We start from the raw sequence: 20,755 nt of genomic DNA on the forward strand, positions 1-20,755 counted from the left end.
TTCAGACAACCCTGAAGTGGGGGGAGGGCCTCCAAACCGGGGGATCCCCTGCCCCCACCTGGGGATTGGCAGCCCTATGCTTTACTCTGGTTTTATTTATTTATTTCATGGACCCCTACACACACACCTTTCCCCCCAATGGGGACCGAAAGCAGCTGTCATCATTCTCCTGTCCCCCGTTTAATCCTCACAACGATCCTGTAAGGTAGGTTAGGCTGAAAAACATGGGACTGGCCCAAGGTGATCCGGCAAACGTCCCTGGCAGACTGGAGACTGAAACCTGGACCAACGTTCTAAGCACTACACCACATTGGCTCTCACCACCTTCTCTGAGTGAGCACATTATCACACTATCTGGAAGTAAGGGAATGCATTTTTCTGCCCTACAAAGGTGCAATTTTTCCATCACCGATCCCTCGCAGGACCACTTTCTAGGCATTTCCTCCCCTTCTGCCACCATTAAAGAGCTATTTGAGTCAGAGGTTTTGATCAGCAGTTGCTATAGCTCTATAACCACTCTTGCTATCATTGCTATAGTGCTATTTCAAAAAACAAAACCAATCAGGACAGTGAGTCATGATGGCAGCTATGACAAGCACACCCCTGAGAAGCAGGGCTTTTTTTGTAGCAGGAACTCATTTGCATATTAGGCTATTCCGCCCCCCCCCCCCCCCCCCCCGATGTAGCCAATCCTCCAAGAGCTTACAGGGCTCTTCTTAAAAGGCCTACTGTAAGCTCCTGGAAGATTGCCTACATCAGGGGGGTGTAGCCGAATTCCCAAAGGAGATCCTGCTACAAAAAAAGAGAACCACTCCAGGGCTACAGAAGAAATTTTGAGTCCAGTGACGCCTTTAAGACCAGCAATGTTTTCTTCCAGGTATGAGATTTTGTGCGCCCACACGTGCCTGAGGAAGTGCACGTGCGCACAAAATCTCCCGCCTTGAAGACAACTTTGTTGGAACTCAAAGTTTGTCCTACCGCTTCAGACCACCACAGCTGCCCACCTAGATTCTGTCTTTCACTGCGGGGTTGTTGTGGAGCACATCTGAAAGCAGGAAGAAAAAGATGGATGAGAAAGTGCAAAAAATTCCCGCAAGGGAAAGCTCCACCACGAATGCTCACACCTCTGCATTTGTAATGGCAATGATAGCAATGTGGAGAATCCTCTATAGCATGCCTCTTCTTCCAATTCTGTTTTTTTTTTACCATCTTTCTTCTAGGCAGATATCTCTGTAGCTGGGAGCACGCAACGGAGTACTTGAGAGCCAGCTGGGAGCTGGAGTCCGATAGCATGTTAAAACCCCAAAAGATTTCCAGGATATAAGCATTCAAGGGTCAAAGGACCACGAGATCGTTGACCTTTGAAAGCTTACACCCGGGGAAATCTTATTAGTCTCTAGATGCCACTGGACTTGAATCCAGCTCTTCTATGGCAGACCAATATGGCTACTCACCTGGGATTTGGAACATCACGTGAAACCACGATCCAGATTTAATAAATGTGGTTCACCAATCCCTTTCACATAGGGATGCCCAGGGCTTTTTTTGTAGCAGGAACTCCTTTGCATATTAGGCCGCACCCCCCTGATGTAAACAATCCTCCTGGAGTTTACAGTAGGCCCTATACTAAGAATGCAGTGGCTAAAAAGGCAAATGCAATTTTGGACTGTATTAACAGAAGTATAATGTCCAGATCACGTGAAGTGATGGTATCGCTTTACTCCACTCTGGTAAGACTTCACCTGGAGTCTTGTGTTCAGTTTTGGGCACCACATTTTAAAGAAGGATATAGACAAGCTGGAAGGGGTCCAGAGGAGGGCGATGAAGATGGTGAGGGGTCTGGAGACCAAGTCCTATGAAGAAAGGTTGAAGGAGCTGGGCAAGTTTAGCCTGGAGAGGAGGGAGCTGAGAGGTGATAGGATCAGCACATCTTCAAGGACTTGAAGGGTTGTCATATTAAAGATGCTGCGGAATTCTTTTCTGTGGCCCCAGAAGGCGGGACCAGAACCAATGGGTTGAAATTAAATCAGAAGAGGGTTGTTGTTTTTTTTACTAAGAACTTCCTGACAGTTAGAGCGGTTCCTCAGTGGAACACACTTCCTTGGAAGGTGGTGGGCTCTCCTTCCTTGGAGGTTTTTAAGCAGAGGCTAGTTGGCCATCTGACAGCAATGCGAATCCTGTGAATTTAGGGGGAGGTATGTACCTGCTGGAATGGCCTTGGGTTAGCCATAGCTCTGGCAGAGGTTGTCCTTGAAAGGGCAACTGCTGTGAGAGCCCTCTCAGCCCCACCCACCTCATAGGGTGTCTGTTGTGGGAGGAGAAGATATGGGAGATTGTAAGCCACTCTGAGTCTCTGATTCAGAGAGAAGGGTGGGGTATAAATTTGCAATTCTTCTTCTGCCGCTGATGGCTTCCACAGGAAGTTTTTTTAATTTAAAAAAATGAGGGACCAAAGAGTGTTTATATTGATATGTCATTATACCAATATATTTTTGTAAAAACTCTCCCTTCTCTTTCCTTGAGAAGGTATGCCTTCTCCTTATGCATCTGCCATAAAAGGGGCTAGAATCTTACTTTAAAACAAAAACAAAAAATGGAAGTTGAGAATTCAGAGAATCTAATAGACATACTAGTATAACAGAAACTCCTTGATGAAGCCAGTCCTCCAAGAGCTTACAGGGCTCTTCTTACAGGGCATATTGTAAGCTCTTGGAGGACTGGCTATATCAGGGGTGTGTGGCCTAATATGCAAAGGAGTTCCAACTACAAAAAAGCCCTGGATATATTGCTATTCATTTGCCAATGGAAAAAAAGAAAGAAGATTGCCCCTGGGACGAGGGAGAAGAAAATGGCTCTTGTGTGCGTGGGAATCAGGAAAATCTGAACTTCCCCACCTAGGGTTGCCAAGTCCACTTCCTCCCAAATTGCTAGAGCGTCTGAAAAACCAGAGTTTTCCCAGAAGCTCCTAGAGCAGCAGGCGCATTTGTGATGATTATTGTGATTATAGTATGTAAATTGTAATTCTATACCTATGAAATTCTTCTACTAAATTTTTTTTTTGAAAATTTATGAAATGTGTTTTCATAATTAGATTCACGGTTTATATACTGGGTCGCCACCAGGAGGTTGGCAACCCTAGTATAGCTCTCTTCCAGGACCCTTCTGGCCTTCTGAGATGAGGTGGCTTGCAACCCAAGAGAGGGGCTTCTTGGTTGTGGCACCAGAACCAAGAGACTCCTCTATCCTATTCTATTGCTGTATTTCTCAAGAAGGTAAAAACATATTCCTTCAGTGATCCCTCCTTCCTATCTCATATTTTAATTGTTTTTCTGTATGTGTATATTAGCCTTGGTTTTCATTGTTTTAATGATGCGTTTTTGCTGGTTTTAACAGTTTTTGTGTTTTTATTATGAAGGCGGAGGAAGAGGAGGAGGAGGAGGAGAATTTATACCCTGCCCTTCACTCAGAGTATCAGAGCAACTTAAAATCTCACACCTATGAACATATGAACATATGAAGCTGCCTTATACTGAATCAGACCTTTGGTCCATCAAAGTCAGTATTGTCTTCACAGACTGGCAGCGGCTCTCCAGGGTCTCAAGCTGAGGATTTTCACACCTATTTGCCTGGACCCTTTTTTGGAGATGCCGGGGACTGAACCTGGGCTCTTCTGCTTCTCAAGCAGATGCTCTACCACTGAGCCACCGTCCAGCCCCCAGCGTCCTTTCCTTCTTCTCCCCACAACAAACACCCTGTGAGGTAGGTGGGGCTGAGAGAATTCTGGGATAACTGCTCTTGAGAGAACAGCTCTGAGAGAACTGTGACTGGCCCAAGGTCACCCAGCTGGCTGCATGGAGACAAGTAGGGAATCAAACCTGGTTCTCCAGATTAGAGTCTGCCACTCTTAACCACGACACCAAACTGGTGGCCCTTAAGTGGGCAGGAATGCAGGAGTACACATTTTGCCAATATATACAAGGCCCTTCATTATCTATGGAAACTCCATTGTTCTTCGTGAATGGCATGAACCACCCCACTTCAATATAGCAATTACTTGCGTTTTATCTTCTGCTGCTATTAAGAATAGATTTTTTTTTAACCAACCGCTGTTATTTTTGTATTGTATGTTTATCTCTTTTCCTATGCGTGTTTTTAATTTTGTTTACTGCCTCGGTCATCATTTGGAAAGCCAGGCTATGCATTTTGCAAGAGAAACAGATACTATCTGGGCTTTTTTTTTTTTTGCAGCAGGAATTCCTTTGCACATTTGGCCGCGCACCCCTGATGTAGCCAATTCTCCAAGAGCTTCCAGGGCTCTTATTCCAGGGCCTACTGTAAGCTCCAGGAGGATTGGCTACATCAGGGGTGTATGGCCTAATATGCAAAGGAGTTCCTGATTTTAAAAAAGCCCTGGATACTATAAAACAAAAAGCAGCAGACAAAGAAGCCGAACGAAGCTCAGGCAAACAAAACCCCATTTTGACCTGGCACTTAACCGTCAGGGGAAGGCAGCACCAGCAAGCGCCTCTGGGGAATATTTTAACCTTCCAGGACATTCAGTTGTGCGAACCTAAGAGTAGCAGTTCTCTCACAAAGGAATTTCAAAGGGAGATTAGAAAGAGAGACTGCTGAACTGCAACTGATAACAAAGCTCAAGGCAATGCAGCCTCCGGGACTGAATTGAGACCAAGGCTTCCTGTCTCATTGCCAACAATGTTCCTTCTGCCTACTACCCCTCCGCGTGTCACATCTAATCCAATCACGCCTGTTATTGTAATTCCCCCCATTCACCTGCTATTGATGTTTGGCATCTGAAAGCACTTCTCTCTCCAAGATATAAGGACAGATGGACTCACATCTTGCTGTATCTGCAGAAGCAGGCGTAACTGATGAAAACTTATGCCGTCACCTGGGCTTTTTTTGTAGCAGGAACTCCTTGGTATATTAGGTCACCCCCCCCCCCCAATGTAGCCAATCCTCCTGCAACTTACAGTAGGCTCTGTAATATGAGCCTTGTAAGCTCTGGAGGATTGGCTATATCAGGTGGGTGTGGCCTCATATGCAAAGGAGTTCCTGCTACAAAAAAAAGCCCTGCCTGCCACAAATTTTGTTAGTCTTTAAGGCGCTACTGGACTCGTGCTCTTTTTTACTGCTACAAACAGTCTAAAATGGCTATCCCTCTTGATCTACCTCTGGGATCAGTATTCCGTAACTAATGTGTCACCACCAAAAAGGCTTCTACTTAGGGTTGCCGGGTCCAATTCAAGAAGTATCTGAAGACTTTGGGGATGGAGCCAGAAGACATTGGGGGAGGAGCCAGGAGCATGGTTGTGACAAGCATAATTGAACTCCAAAGAGAGTTCTGGCCATCACATTTGAAGGGAGCACACCCCTTTTAAATGCCTTTCCTCCATTGGAAATAATGAAAGATAGGGACACCGTCTTTGGGGGTTCATAGAATTGGGCCCCCAGGTCCAAACCTTTTGAAACTTGGAGGGTGTTTTGAGGAGAGGCACCGGATGTTATGCTGAAAATTTGGTGCCTCTACCTCAAAAAACAGACACACACACAAACCCAGCCCCAGATACTCACGGATCAATTCTCCATTATACCCTGTGGGAATAATGGAGTGCCCAGCAGACATTTCCCTCCCCCCTCCCCCACTTTCTGATGACCCTGAAGCAGGGGGAGGGGCCTCCAAACCGGGGGATCCCCTGCCCCCACCTGGGGATTGGCAACCCTACTACTTCTGCTTAACTTTCTTTCTTTCTCTCCCTCCCTCCCTCCCCAATGTGGACTCAAAGTGGCTTACATTTTTTTCATCTCCTCTACTTTATCTTTACAATAACCCTGTGAGGTAGGTTAGGCTGAGAGAGTACATGACTGGCCCAAGGTCACCCAACAAGCTTCCATGGCATGCATGGGGATTTGAACTCAGGCACTCTTAACCACTACATCACACAACTTCTGAAAGTAGAACCACCTAGAGAGATGATGTGGAAAGACAATTTGATGGTCTGGGTTCCTATGCTTCCCAGGACACAGTACTGATGTTATTGCCTTTCTTATGAAGCAGAAGGGCCACTGATTCAGTTCTGCTCAGGGTCTTAAAATTTACATTCTGAATAAAACTTTGTTGGTCTTAAAGGTGCCACTTGACTCCTACTTTGTTCTTAAGAATCCTGTCTCCTTCCTGTTTTCACCTTGCGCAAATTGAACTGGTGTGAATTTTCGCACCAGTGTCCTCACACCAATTCCCCCACCCCTGTCAAATTCACACAACTGTAATACAATTTTTTGCACCCAGGGAAGGTAACGGGCATACAAGGACCATTTAAGGATGAAATGAATTGGAAATGCCAGCAACAGAAGTGTGTGAGATGAAAACACTCCTAATGACAACAGGCCGAGGAGCTCAAAGGAGCAGTCGGACACGGACACAATTCCGGCAAAGGCCTTTTAAAATCTTCCCATCCTCCTCCAACTTGCGAACCTCATAACAGGCTGAGAAATTCTCTAGGATCTTTTTTTTTTTGCTGCTTTCCCCCCCAGAAGCTACGTAAGTTCCCTAAAAGGCAGGAAAATGGATTAAGCTTGTCTTGGCTGTGCTAGCTTTCTGCTTCTGGGCGGTTGTGGGAAGTTTGTTAACAGTGCTAGCTCCAGAACTGGATTTTGTCTTGCAGAATAATATGAAGGCATGTGTCACACAGCAGGGGCCTGGGAGGGCCTTCTACTGGCTGCCACCATTCTGGTAAGGGCCTACGTGCGAGGGCCCAGAGCACCCAACCACCCCGGTCTTCCTTATTAGAAGAAGAAGACTGAAGACTGCAGATTTATACCCCGCCCTTCTCTCTGAATCAGAGACTCAGAGCGGCTTGCAATTGCCTATATCTTCTCCCCCCACAACAGACACCCTGTGAGGTGGGTGGGGCTGAGAGGGCTCTCACAGCAGCTGCCCTTTCAAGGACAACTCCTGTGATAACTATGGCTAACCCAAGACCATTCCAGCAGCTATAAGTGGAGATCAAACCTGGTTCTCCCAGATAAGAGTCCGCAACTTTAACCACTACACCAAACTGGCTCTCGAGCTCAACCTTGGCCAAGGAGACATGAAGACCCAGACAGGATAACCACCAAAGGAGTTTATTATTAGTGCTCTAAAATAAATAAAAACTGGGTGATAAACATTTAGTCCAGTAGTGAATATGAAAACAGTAACGGTTGGTGCAGAAAAGCAGAAGCCCTGACGCATTTAGCTAGTCATTCCCTGCTCTAATGCCAAAACTCACCGCCTTGGTTAAGGGCTCTCTCCTGCTGCCTTCCCTCCTGCAGCCTTTCCCAGATAGGGTTGCCAAGTCCAATCCCAGAAATATTTGGGGACTTTGGGGGTGGAGCCAGGAGACTTTGGGGGTGGAGCCAGGAGACACTGGGGTGGAGCTAGGGGGAGGGGGGAAACAGCGCCGGGGAGCGTGGCGAGCCGCCCCGTCTCGGAGCGGGCGACGCCGCTGCGCGGCTGCCGCCTCTTCTCTGCTCGCCGTAGCTGCTCCTCCGAGATGGGCTCAGGCTGAGCCCATCTCAGAGGAGCAGCTGCGGTGGGGCGGGGGGGGGGGGCGGCAGCGGCGCGGCGGCCTCGCCCGCTCCACTCCGCCTCTGGGGTGGAATTGGAGGGGGGGAGGCGGGCCGGGGGCGTGGTGAGCCGTGAGTCCGGGTCCTAGAAGGGCCCGGATTCACGGCTTGCCATGCTCCTGGCCTGCCTCCGCCCTCTCCTTCTCTGGTTTTGCCTGTGCTGCTGCCGCCTCTTGGCTGCTCCTTCGAGATGGGCTCAGCCTGGGCCCATCTCGGAGGAGCAGCTGCGGTGGGCGGGGAGGGGGCGGCCGCAGCGCAGCGGCCTCGCCTGCTCCAGGATCGGGCGGCTCGCCATGCTTCCCGGCGCTGTTTCCCCCTCCCCCCGCTTCCGTTTTTTTGGGGAGCGGGGGAAGAGGGTGGAAATCCTGGGGTCCCCCACCAGGGCGGGAGGGTTGGGAAGCCTATTCCCAGAAAGAACTCACCCTGTCTGTGCCTAGCCCTTTTTATGCTCCCTTCCCAGGTCCCACCCCTCTCTGGGCCAGTTTTCCCTCCAAAACCCCTTGCCACTCAATCAGAAGGGCAGAGGGGATCCTGGGAAATGTAGGCTTTCGGTAGTAATTCCTAGGCAGGCGGCTCTGGAGCCTATAGGCTTCACTAGGCCAAAGATCATGACAGCATGTTGCTGAAATGATGCAAATATGGGTCAATTCCTGGATGAGAGACAGCCAACCAAGCCCCATAGACACCACCTACAATTCTCTGAAAAGGGGGGATTTTTAAAGATCTCACCTTGCCTCATTTTCCTTGCCCCCATTTCCCCCACTGCCAGTTTTCTCCTGCAACACTGGAAAGCTTTTTCTGGCTTTAAAAACCAGTAAATGTTAGATTACTATAGCACTATAATGGTATAAAAATCTATTGCCATGATCTACTCATTCCTCTAAATTCCGAGCTCTCATCTTTTTTTTTAAAAAAGTGTCTAGCTCTTTTTTGTTGAGGAGCATTAGAAATTTCTTCTCTTAATTCAAGGTGGGGATTCAGAGGATCTAGTAGGCTGTGGCAGTAGATTGTTGTAACGCTATAGCACAACAGCAATCACTAAGGGGTTTTTTTTAAGTGTTGAGGAGAATGTCATCCAGTGGCATGGAGAGGAATGGCAGCTAGTGGAAGAAAGCATGTACAAAGACCCCATGCAGATGTTCCACTGCTGGTACGAATGCCTCTGCATTTGCAGTGACAACAACAGGAAAATGGAAAATCTTTCCTGGGTAGAGTCAAAACATCAATTGGCCATTGAAATACTGTATGGCAGGTTCCTGTGGGTGGAGTCTCAATACTGAGAGGGGCAGAGGGGCCTAGAGAATGTCCCTGTAGTAGAGAAGGTCAAACTAGGCATGGGGAGAGCTGGATTCAAATCCCTGCTTAGCCATGCAGCACATCGGGTGATTAGTGCTATAGCGCTACAGCAATCACTAAGTTTTTTTCAAAGCCTTGGGGAAAGTGTCCTCCAGCGGCACAGTGTCAGACTAGGCCTGGGGAGAGCAGGGTTCAAATTGCTGCTTAGCCATGCAGCATATTGGATGATTAATGCTACAGCACTACAACAATCACCAAGTTTTTTTTTAAAGCCTTGGGAAATGTCCTCCAGTGGCACGGGGAGGAATGGCAACATAAAATGAGGAGGGGCGGTCCTTGAAAGAAGGATGGAATAAAAACACAATGGATTGATAGAAGCTGGAGGAGGGGTCCAAATGGAGCGAGATCCAAGTTCAGGGTTGCCAACTCTGGGTTAGGAAATTCATGGCGATTCAGGGGCAGAGCATGGGGGGGGGGGCAGGACTTGAGGAGGGGAGGGACCTCAGTGGGACATAATGCTTTAGAGCCCCCCCGAAAAGCAGTCATTTCTTCTAGGGGAACTGATCTTGATTGTCTGTAGATAAGCTGGAATTCCAGGAGATCCCCATCCAACCCCCCACCCCACCCCAGAGTTTGGCAACCCTAAACAGTAAATGTTTCCTGCAAGCCACCTGACTGTTTTTTAAAAAAGGGATTTCATTTTGAAAGAAATCCATAAAGACGCTCAACACAGATTCTCCTGTCTCCAGTTTGGTATAGTGGTTAAGTGTGCGGACTCTTCTCTGGGAGAACCGGGTTTGATTCCCCACTCCTCCACTTGCAGCTGCTGGAATGGCCTTGGGTCAGCCATAGCTCTCGCAGGAGTTGTCCTTGAAAGGGCAGCTGCCGCGAGAGCTCTCTCAGCCCCACCCACCTCACAGGGTGTCTGTTGTGGGGAGAGAAGATATAGGAGATTGTCAGCTGCTCTGAGTCTCTGTCCTTGAAAGGGCAGCTGCTGTGAGAGCCCTCTCAGCCCCACCCACCTCACAGGGTGTCTGTTGTGGGGGAGGCAGGTGAAGGAGATTGTAGGCCGCTCTCTGTCCTTGAAAGGGCAGCTGCTGTGAGAGCCCTCTCATTCCCACCCACCTCACAGGGTGTCTGTTGTGGGGGAGGCAGGTGAAGGAGATTGTAAGCCACTCTGAGTCTCTGATTCAGAGAGAAGGGCGGGGTATAAATCTGCAGTCTTCTTCTTCCTTTCCTTCCTCCACCTGGCACACCTTCCCCTTTCCCCAGAGAACCCCAGACATTGCTCCCTTCCTCTCTCCCTCCTTTTGATATCAGGTCTATTTGGGAGCGTGCAGGAACGATCACTCATCATTGGATGAGGTGACCTTCAAGCTCTCCCCAGCAGCGGAATTCTCACTGCATTCATTGCCCCGCCCAAGAGTTCGAGAGAGGACGAGAAGGGTCACACAGCAGAGGGGGGAGACTTCCCTAACCCCTGATCATCAATTAACATGCCTTTTTGGATTCATCGGGAGCCAAAGATGGTCACCCTAAGCCAATTGGCACCACTCACAGTGGTCATTTAAGGAGAGCCCTGGAACAAGAACGTGGTCCAATACCAGAGATTTATGGTTCCTCACAGCCAGTCCTGAAATTCCTTCTTAAGAGTCATGAACTGTGCCATCCAGAAAGGGTGTCGCTTCCATTCAGAGTACAGAGATGGCTGCTTTCGATTGAGTTAGTAGACCATTGGTCCAGGCAGCCTAGTACAGGTCTCAGTGGACTGGCTCTCAGGAAGAGAAGAATATTTCCCTAATATCTCTTATCAGGTGTGAAATTCTAGCAGGAGCTCCTTTGCATATCAGGCCACACCCGCCTGATGTAGCCAATCCTCCAAGAGCTGACAAAAAAGAGTCTTGTAAACTCTAGGAGGATTGGCTACCTCAGAGGTGTGTGGCCTAATAGGCAAAGGAATTCCTGCTAGAATTCCACCCCTGCCTCTTATCCTTCAAACAGAGATACTAGGGCAGAGGTGGCCAAATTTGCTCAAGGTAAGGGCCACAGAATAAACACCTGAAAGCTGCAAGACATGAACTTCAGATGTAGGTAGGTAGGTAGGTAGGTAGGTAGGTAGGTAGGTAGGAAGGAAGGAAGGAAGGAAGGAAGGAAGGAAGGAAGGAAGGAAGGAAGGAAGGAAGGAAGGAAGGAAGGAAGGAAGGAAGGAAGGAAGGAAGGAAAATATATGGAGAGGTGGAGGTGGAAAGAAAGCAACTTTAAATGCATTCTGCAAGCTGCCGGCTGGCTTACGAACATATAAACTGCCTTCTACTGAATCTGACTTTCGGTCCATCAAAGTCAGTCTTTTCTACTCAGACTGGCAGCAGCTCTCCAGGGTCTCTCAAGCTGAGGTTTCTCACACCTATTTCCCTGAACACTATTTTCACACCTATTTGCCGGGGTGGGGGTTGAACCTGGGATCTTCTGCTTACCAAGCAGATGCTCTGAGCCACCGTCCCTGCCACTGAGCCACCGTCCCTCCCTGAGAAGTGAGTTAAAGAGAGAAATGCCTTTTCCAAGCTGGCCAATGGGGCAGTGGGGGCTTCAAGAGCCACACAATATGTGTGAAAGGGCCACATGTGGCTCCTGAGCCAGTCTGGCCACCCCTACACTAGGGAGTAATCATGTAACGATTCTATTACAGCCCTCTCTCCTAGGAAGGTACAGAACTTACATCAACATGAAAGCCCCAGGTCCATCTAGTTCAATACCAAATGCTTTGTACCTCTCCAGGATTCAGGCAGGAAAAGATCACACACACACACACCCCCCGCAATACTTGGTGCCCACAATCTTTGTCCAGGAGATAGCAGGAATGGAAACAGGAACTTCTGACTGGCAAAACTGGCCCTTTGCCCCCCAAGCCACAGAGTCAAGACTGATCTCCAGCGATCTGTTCTTGTCTCATCTTTCCTCCCAAAGGAGAAGAATGTGGCATTTGAACCCAGAGTTCCCCTGGCTGAAAGTTAACAGCTCCATTCCGCCCCCGCCCCCACCAACCCGCCAGCCGAAAGTGCCACGCTCCAAAAGCCATCCATCTTCCTGAGGAACTACGGAATGACATAACAAACCGGGCTTCCCTTGGGGAGGCCTCGGTAATTGGGAAATGGGTCACCCTCTGAACTTTGGTTATTGGAACTCCCCGCTGCGGCCTCGAGTCACTCTACGCAAAGCGCACTCCTCCACCTCGCCCAGCACCTGCAGCTTGGGGGCATACCTTCCAGGTGGCCAAAGAAGTGATCGACCCCTGTCAGAGGGCAATCTACTCGTCCTCCGGCACGTTGGAGGGCTTTGCTCCAGATCTCAATCTGAAGGCACACACCCCCCAACAGGGCTAGTTCTACACTGTCTGGCACCCTAGGCAAGGCTAAATTCTGGTGCCCCCCCCCCACTGATAATGTCACCAAGTCACATGGGGAGCACCCAATTTGGTACCCCCAAAAGGCCGACGCCCTAGGCAATTGCCTAGTTTCCTACTGGCAAGGCTGGCCCTGCACCCCCCTCCCCCCACACAGCAAATGCGAACCAACATTCAAGAGAAACTTGGCCGTTCTGAACTCAGCATCCGGAAAAGGCACACGCAGAACGTTCCAAAGCGATTCCAGGTCCCTGCGGAGCCAAGGAAAAGTTGGACCCCGAATGAATAACCAAAAAGGAGCCCAAGAGTGGGAGAGAGACATCCAAGACGGATAGCCCTTGGCAGAGTCGACATTTTTGGCTGACAGTATAAGGTTATCAGTTACAGAATAGCCTCCCTTCCGGATGTCCGAATACACAGCTATAGAGGGGACACAGATCTTAGGATGGCTGGTGACCCATTTTTTCCCCCAAGGAAAGTTCATCTTTCCTCCAAGGTGTACATGATTTAAATAAAGACTGTAGTGGGCCAGAAGCCAGGTCTGGCATAAACAGCTAACCCTGCTGGATCGGACCAAGGTCCACGAAGCGCAGCACTCTGTTTCCAAACATCCAGCCAGCAAGTTCCCAAGCGAAACACAGAACAGGGATGGCTTTCCCCCAGAATCTATTACTCAGTAGTAGACTGCCCCTGGATATGGAGGATCTATTGAGCCATGAAGGTTAGGCAGCCACCGGCAGGCCTCTCCTTCCGCAGGCATTTGTCAACCCCCCCACACACACTTTTAAAAAAGGCATTCAAGCTTGTGGTTGTCACTACACCTGGTGGTGGGGAGTCCTGTAAGCTAACCGCACACTGAAAGGGACAGGTTGGTACATAAAAGCGGCCAGAAGGTGAGTCAGCACAGTGGCTCACTTTCAGATCTAGAAGGCCTTCTTCAAATGCCCCAAAGTCTTTGTTTTGGTGGCCTTAAGGGAAGCCAGTAATTCTTCCTGCAATATTGGGGTGTGTGTGTGTGTGTGTGTAAGACTAGGCCTACCTTAAAAGGCCGTTGTAAGGATTCCAGGATAAGACAGGTAAGGGGTGTCGGATGCTCCAATCCTACAGATTCCCATTTCAGATGGGATCCTGGCAAGACGTCCCCGAGAGTGAAAAGTCCCCAATGCAACCCTCCCGCTGAACTCACAACATCGACAAGGTATGCCAAGAATCCTGGCTTGCTCCCCACAGATGTTTTCTCTCTTCCTTCGCCCTCCCCCAGTGCAACGGGACACGATGGTGCACGGCCCAGCCGCCGAGAGAGAGAGAGAGAGAGAGAGAGACTTACCTTCCACAGTTGCAGTGGCAAACTCTGTCTTCGCCTCTCAGATGCGGTAAGATATAATTATGAAATCGGTCCAGGAGTGCATTCATATCCATCAAGCACGCGATTGCCTGAAAGAGGCCAGAAGGCAGCTGGTCAGGTCTAGAGATGGTGGAATTAAAAATTTCACTCGCATTTCATGGCTAAAAAAAGGAGGGGGAAGCGATAAAAGAATTTTACGTATCTTTAAAAGACAATAAACGAGCACACGCTTATGCACACCAAAACAGGACACGAAACAGGCATGCATACCAAAACACGATTGGACGAAAGGCACAAGAATGAGGGGTGGGGTGGGGGGTTGTTCTTGGGGGGGGGAGGAGAGAAAGAAAGGATCAGACACGAAATTCTGTGCAAAGAAACGCTTCCTTACCATCACAATAGAAGCCCCCAGGATCATAAATATCATGGTGTTTGCATTCATGGACATCCGCTGGAAATGGACAGCCACCGCCGCGTCACTCCCCCCCAGCCCACCCCCCGGCCCCTTGCCCAAAATGAAAAAAGAGAGGAAAGGGTGCCAAGACTTTCTGCAGAGGTCAGAGATGGTCACATACAAGGCTTTCCAGTCAAGCTGCAGTCCAGAGGAGGGGAATGATGTAGGCCCCCCCACTTTTCAAGCCTATGCAAGCACACGGATTCCCAAGATTTTCAACCTTCCCCCCCCCGCCCCCCCAAGCCAGTTCCTTTAGCTGGGGGTTGCAGCTCCGCTTTTATTTTCCCCGCTGTCTTTCTCTCTTTCTCTCCTTCCGTCCTTTTTTTTTTGCCTTTTCCCTGGGTTATTCAGACCCCCCCAATCACCGCTATTCCGGTTTTCCTGCAGGCAAATCCAACGCTCCACCGAACCCCCTGAAACAGAGAGGTCGACCACATCTCGCTGGGGCTGCACCAAACCGACGGAAGGCACCACCGGAGAGGAACTGATCCCGGTCCAGATTGGGGGGGGAGGGGGGGGGAAAGCATATGCCAGACAAAAGCAAGAAAGGGGAGAAGCATTCAGCCTAGGGCACGGTTCCCCAAGCCCCCCTCTGCACGGCTGCTGCTGCTGCTTTTCTCGGCCAGCCCAGGTGCAAAGCCATCCTTTTGGGGTGAGCGGTAGATGCCAAGGGTGACGCTGGTGGAAATATGGGGAGGGGGGTGTCTGCCCTCCCCCTCCTCCTGCTTTCTCCTTTTCCTCCTGTTTTTTTTTTCCTTAGCAAGGCTCCCGAAAGGGGAAGGAAAAAATGCTGCCTGAAAAAGTCATGTCCAGCATCCTTTAAATCTAGAGCTTGGCTTTGCCTTGTTCATTTGCTAGGAAGGAAAGGGGGGGGGACCAAAATCCATCGCTAGAGGGAAAGAGAGAGCAGCCCTGCCTGCCTCTTCAGCTCCCTCTGCCTCGCTGCTGGTGTGTGTGTGTGTGTGTGTGTGTGTGACTGTGTGTGTGTGTGTCAGGAGCAAACCACCCCCCTCCCAAAAAAAGGGAAAAAAACCGTGACCTAAGGATGGGTTTTGGCTAGCTGTTGTCTCTACCCCCCCCCTCCTTTTCTCCCCCCCCCCCCTATCTTTCTTTTTATTTATTTGGTGACATTGAGGCTTGGCAGATCTGCCGCACCGAACAGGGATGCAGGCGCATTTTTAAGCAAAAAAAAAAGCAAAAAAAGAAGCAAAACAGGGAAGGGGCCAGATTCCCCCCACCACCACCAACGTGCTTCTCCTCCCCCCCCCCTCTGCAACACACCCCATCCAGCCCCCGACGCGCAGAGCCCCCCCCCCACAACGACCCACAAGCCAGCCCCGCCCAGTGAATTTCAGATATGGGACAGCAGAGCTGATTTCCAACTCCCCCCCACCCCCACCCCCGACACACACACCACCCCTTTGCCAATGGTCTTCCCTTTCCTTTCCAGCGCAGGGGAAGAGGAGGCAGTGCGGGGTCGGGTCGGTTTTCCTGGCGTGCAATTGACAACCCCCCCACCCCCCACCCCTTTTCCCCAATTGCAGAGAGGGAGAGAGGAAAGGGAAAAAATGCATTTTTTACCTATTTGAGGTGACGCTGCTCCATTTTAAACGGTCATTGCTGGAGGGGGAGGGGGCAGAGATTCTGCAGAGGCTGCCCCTCTGTTTACTAACCTCCCTCCTTTTTCCTCTCTCTTGCAAAAAAATAAAAAAAAAAATCCCTGCACAACTGAGTGTCTATTTCTCCCCTCTCGCTTTCTCTCTGTCTCCTCTCCCTTGCATCAAAACGGGGGCTTGATCACATTTGGAGGGTTAGCTTCTTTCTCTCTCTCTCTCTCTCCGGTTACCGGGGCTGGTTGTCACTGGTACCCAAATCCACCAACACCACCCTCCCATCTTCTTGGAAATCCCTGGTGAGAAAGCTGGGGCGCTCTCCCCCCAATCCCTCACCCGAGCTGGGGAAGGGATCGTTGTCCATCTCATCCCTCCCCCTCCCCTGCACGCCCCTTCACACTGCTTGCTTCCCCCCACCACCACCCCAAGAACTTTTAGGGGAAGAAATGGGAAACCTGGTCATTCAGGTGCAAATATGGTGGGAGGTGGGGAGGAAAAGGGGGAAGCGAGGGCTTCAGGGCAAGGTGGTGTAATTTTGGGAAATCGAGCTTTCCGGGAACGAGCGTCCCAGCGGAGAGATCTTAGGACATGCAAATTGCAATTTAAAAGAAAGAAAAGGCGTGATCTCGAAGAAGACACCGAAGTAACCTCCCCCCCCCCCCTACCGCACGCCAAATAGGGCATCACAGTGTTAACGTTGGCAAAAGGCATATGGAAGGGACCGTGCTCGCTCCTGCTCTCTGCTGGTAGCGTTTGGTACAGCAAGGCGATCAACTCGTGCTCTTCCTTCAGGGTTCATTCATGGTTCTCGAGAATGCGGAGAAAGCCCTTAAGACTTACGACGCCTTTCCATACTCGCTGGGGTCGGGAGGGGGAGTAACAGAGCGCCCCCCCCCCCGCTCCTCCTCCCAAGCTAACACAGCAGTTGTGAGAAGGCAACAGTGCAAATTTCGCTTCTGATGTCACCTTTAACACCACCAGGTGTCTGGATAGCTTTTTCTGTGCCTTTATTCAGTTTTAATCATAAGAACATAAGAGAAGCCATGTTAGGTAAGGCCAGTGGCCCATCCAGTCCAGCACTCTGTGTCACACAGTGGCCAAAACCCCCCAGGTGCCATCAAGGAGGTCCATCAGCGGGGCCAGGACATTAGAAGCCCTCCCACTGCTGCCCCCCCCAAGCACCAAGAATACAGAGCATCACTTGCCCCAGACAGAGAGTTCCATCAATACCCTGTGGCTAATAACCACTGATGGACCTCTGTTCCACTCTTGAAGCCATCTTGAAGCTGCCACCACCTCCTGTGGCAGTGAATTCCACCTCTTTATCACCCTTTGTGAGAACTTCCTTTTATCCGTTTTCACCCGACTGCTGAGCAATTCCATTGAGTGCGCACAAGTTCTTGTATTGTGAGAATCTTCCAAATGTATTTGTAGCCCACATTAGAACTTTGACACACAGTTTGTACATATTGCAGATGATGTATGTAGAGATTGCTACATTTGTGTCTGAATTCACATTGTACAGAAGAAAATACACATTTGTATGGGTAGATGCTTTGGAGCTGTGGTGCTGGAGAAGACTCTTTGGAGTCCCTTGGACTGCAAGAAGATCAAATCAGTCAGTCCTAAAGGAAATCAACCCTGACTGTTCCCTCGAAGGTCAGATGCTGAAGCTCAACTACTTTGGCCACCAAATGAGAAGGGAGCCCTCCCTGGAGAAGATCCTGATGCTGGAGAAGACAGAAGGCAAAAGAAGAAGGGGACGGCAAAAGAGGAGATGGCTGGACAGCGTTACTGATGTAACGAATACGAATTTGAGCAGTCTTTGGAGGATGGTGGAAGACAGGAGGGCGTGGCGTGACTTGGTCCATGGAGTCTCAAAGAGTCGGACTCAACTGTGCGACTGAACGACAACAAAATCTCTGTGTGTTTATAAAAATCAAGTCATAGCTCACTTATGGTGAAGAAGAAGAAGACTGCAGATTTATACCCTGCGCTTCTCTCTGAATCAGAGACTCAGAGCGGCTTGCAATCTCCCATATCTTCTCCCCCCACAAAAGACACCCTGTGAGGTGGGTGGGGCTGAGAGGGCTCTCACAGCAGCTGCCCTTCCAGGGACCACCTCTGCCAGAGCTATGGCTAAAACAAGGCCACTCCAGCAGGTGCAAGTGGAGGAGTAGGGAATATTCAAACCCGGTTCTCCCTGATAAGAGTCCACCCACTTAACCACTACACCAAACTGGCTCTCTCCGTGAGGTTTTCAAGGCAAGAGACGACCCCTCGCCTGAGTATTCCTGAGTTCTTTGCAGGCTAGGGTGGCTGTGGGGGTGATAGCCCAGGCTGAGGAGGTCAGAAGTCTGTGACCCTGTGAGGTTTTCAAGGCAAGAGACAGACAGAGGTGATTTACCATTGCTTGCTTCTGCATAGGAACCCTGGGTTTCCCTGACACTCTCCCATTCAAACACTAACCAGGGCTGACCCTGATTAGCTTGGGAGATTTGACAAGGTTGAGCTAGCCTGGGCCATTAAGGTCAGGGCAGATAAACAAGGGTCGTTTGCCATTGCCTTCCTCGACGCAACCCTGGACTTCCTCAGAGGGGTCTCCCATCCGAGAACTAACCAGGGTCGAATCTGCTTAGCTTCTGAAATCCGACAAGATCGGGCTCGCCTGGACCACCCAGTTCAAGGCAAGAGACCAACGGGTCTGCGTAGTGACCTGGACTTCCTTGGACTGACCCTACTTAGCTTCTGAGGGGGTCAGGCCAGCCTGGGTTATCACCTACCCCTACAGCCATCCTAGCCTGCCAAGAACTCAGGAATACTCAGGCTAGGGGCGGCTGCCTGAGGTGCAGAGCTGCTGGCAGAGCCCACTGGAAGAAGACATGGAATTCACTGCCATAGGAGGTGGCAGCGGCGGCTACCAACATAGCCAGCTTCAAGAGGGGATTGGATAAACATCTGGAGCAGAGGTCCATCAATAGCTATGAGCCACAGCGTATTGTTGGAACTCTCTGTCTGGGGCTGTGATTCTCTGTATTGTTGGTGCTTGGGAGGGGCAACAGTGGGAGGGTTCTGGAGTTCTGGCCCCACTGGTGGACCTCCTGATGGCATCTGGGGTTTTTTGGCCACTGTGTGACACAGTGTTGGCCTGATCCAACATGGCTTCTCTTATGTTCTTAAGAAGAGGAGGAGATTGGATTTATACCCTGCCCTTCATTACCTGAAGGAGTCTCAGAGAGGCTTACAATCTCCTTTCCCCTCCCACAGACACCTGTGACGTAGGTGTGGCTGAGAGAGCTCTCCCAGAACTGCTCTTAAGCAGAACAGCTTTGAGAGAACTTGTGGCTGACCCAAGGTCACATCAGCAGGTGTATCTGGAGGACTGAAGAATCAAACCCAGCTTACAATCTCCTTTCTCCTCCCCACAACAGACACCCTGTGAGCAGTGTTCCCTCTCAGCTGAGTTAGCATGAGTTAGCTCACAGATTTTTAGCCTCTAGCTCAAAGATTTTTGACTTAGCTCAGGAAGGATGACCCCGGAGCAGAATAATTTATGCAGTGGCTCACAAGTTTATTGTCAGTGGCTCACAAAGTAGAATTTTTGCTTACAAGATTCTGCTTCTTAGAGGGAACATTGCCTGTGAGGAAGATCTGACAGAAACTGCTCTTGAGTAGGGTTATACCTCACCCTTCACTACCCAAAGGAGTCTCGGAGTGGCTTAAAATCGCCTCCCTTCCGCTCCTCACAACAGACACCCTGAGATGGGGGGCGGGGGGGGGGTTCAACAACATGGCAGAGAGACCAAGGCCTTCATAAGAACACCAGAAGAGCCCTGCTGGATCAGACCAGTGGCCCATCCAGTCCAGCTTCCTGTCTCACACAGTGGCCAACCAGTTCCTCTGGAGGGCCAACAACAGGGCAGAGAGGCTGAGGCCTACATAAGAACATCAGAAGAGCCCTGCTGGATCAGACCAGTGGTCCATCTAGTCCAGCCCCCTGTCTCACACAGTGGCCAGCCAGTTCCTCTGCAGGTCCAACAACAGGGCAGAGAGCCTGAGGCCTTCATTAGAACATCAGAAGAGCCCTGCTGGATCAGACCAGTGGTCCTTCTAGTCCAGCCCCCTGTCTCACACAGTGGCCAACCAGTTCCTCTGGAGGGCCAACAACAGGGCAGAGAGGCTGAGGCCTACATAAGAACATCAGAAGAGCCCTGCTGGATCAGACCAGTGGTCCATCTAGTCCAGCCTCCTGTCTCACACAGTGGCCAGCCAGTTCCTCTGGAGGGCCAACAACAGGGCAGAGAGGCTGAGGCCTACATAAGAACATCAGAAGAGCCCTGCTGGATCAGACCAGTGGTCCATCTAGTCCAGCCTCCTGTCTCACACAGTGGCCAGCCAGTTCCTCTGGAGGGCCAACAACAGGGCAGAGAGGCTGAGGCCTACATAAGAACATCAGAAGAGCCCTGGCTGGATCAGACCAGTGGTCCATCCAGTCCAGCCTCCTGTCTCACACAGTGGCCAGCCAGTTCCTCTGGAGGGCCAACAGTAGGGCACAGAGGCTGAGGCCTTCCCCTGAGGTTTGCCTCTTGGCTCTGGGACTCAGAGACTTAGTGCCTCTGAATGTGAAGGTTCCCCTCAGCCACCACAGCGAGTAGCCATTTTTAGACTTATCCTCCATGAATTTACCTAACGCCCCTTTAGAGTTGTTTATTCCCGCGGCTATCACTACATCTGCTGGCAGCAAATTCCACATTTTCATCACTTCCCATGTAACAGTAGTATTTCCTTTAGTCCATCCTGAACCTACAAGAAGACGACTGCAGATTTATACCCCGCCCTTCTCTCTGAATCAGAGACTCTGAGCGGCTTGCAATCTCCTTCACCTGCCTTCCCCACAACAGACACCCTGTGAGGTGGGCAGGGCTGAGAGAGCTCTCATGGAAGCTGCCCTTTCAAGGACAACTCCTGCCAGAGCTATGGCTGACCCAAGGTCATCTCAGCAGCTGCAAGGGGAGGAGTGG

General features: G+C 50.3%; 1 protein-coding gene across 3 annotated transcripts in view; it reads right to left on the reverse strand.

Moving 5' to 3' along the window:
- Positions 1-15,755, reverse strand: part of TMEM240 (transmembrane protein 240) — a 49,344-nt gene extending 33,589 nt beyond the window's left edge. Inside the window, exons 1-2 of one of the 3 annotated variants that reach the window (XM_060259508.1) lie at positions 15,703-15,755; positions 13,650-13,756 (exon numbers count right to left, since the gene is read on the reverse strand). In XM_060259508.1, the coding sequence (XP_060115491.1) occupies positions 13,650-13,741 (92 nt within the window). In that variant the 5' untranslated portion in view covers positions 13,742-13,756; positions 15,703-15,755. Of the gene's footprint in view, positions 1-13,649; positions 13,829-14,058; positions 14,325-15,702 lie in introns of those variants that run through there. The other 2 variants (XM_060259507.1, XM_060259509.1) reach the window with 2 other exon arrangements.
- Positions 15,756-20,755: the final 5,000 nt, after the last annotated feature.

Source organism: Heteronotia binoei, chromosome 18, assembly GCF_032191835.1.
Source record: "Heteronotia binoei isolate CCM8104 ecotype False Entrance Well chromosome 18, APGP_CSIRO_Hbin_v1, whole genome shotgun sequence".
NCBI classification, from domain to species: domain Eukaryota; kingdom Metazoa; phylum Chordata; class Lepidosauria; order Squamata; family Gekkonidae; genus Heteronotia; species Heteronotia binoei.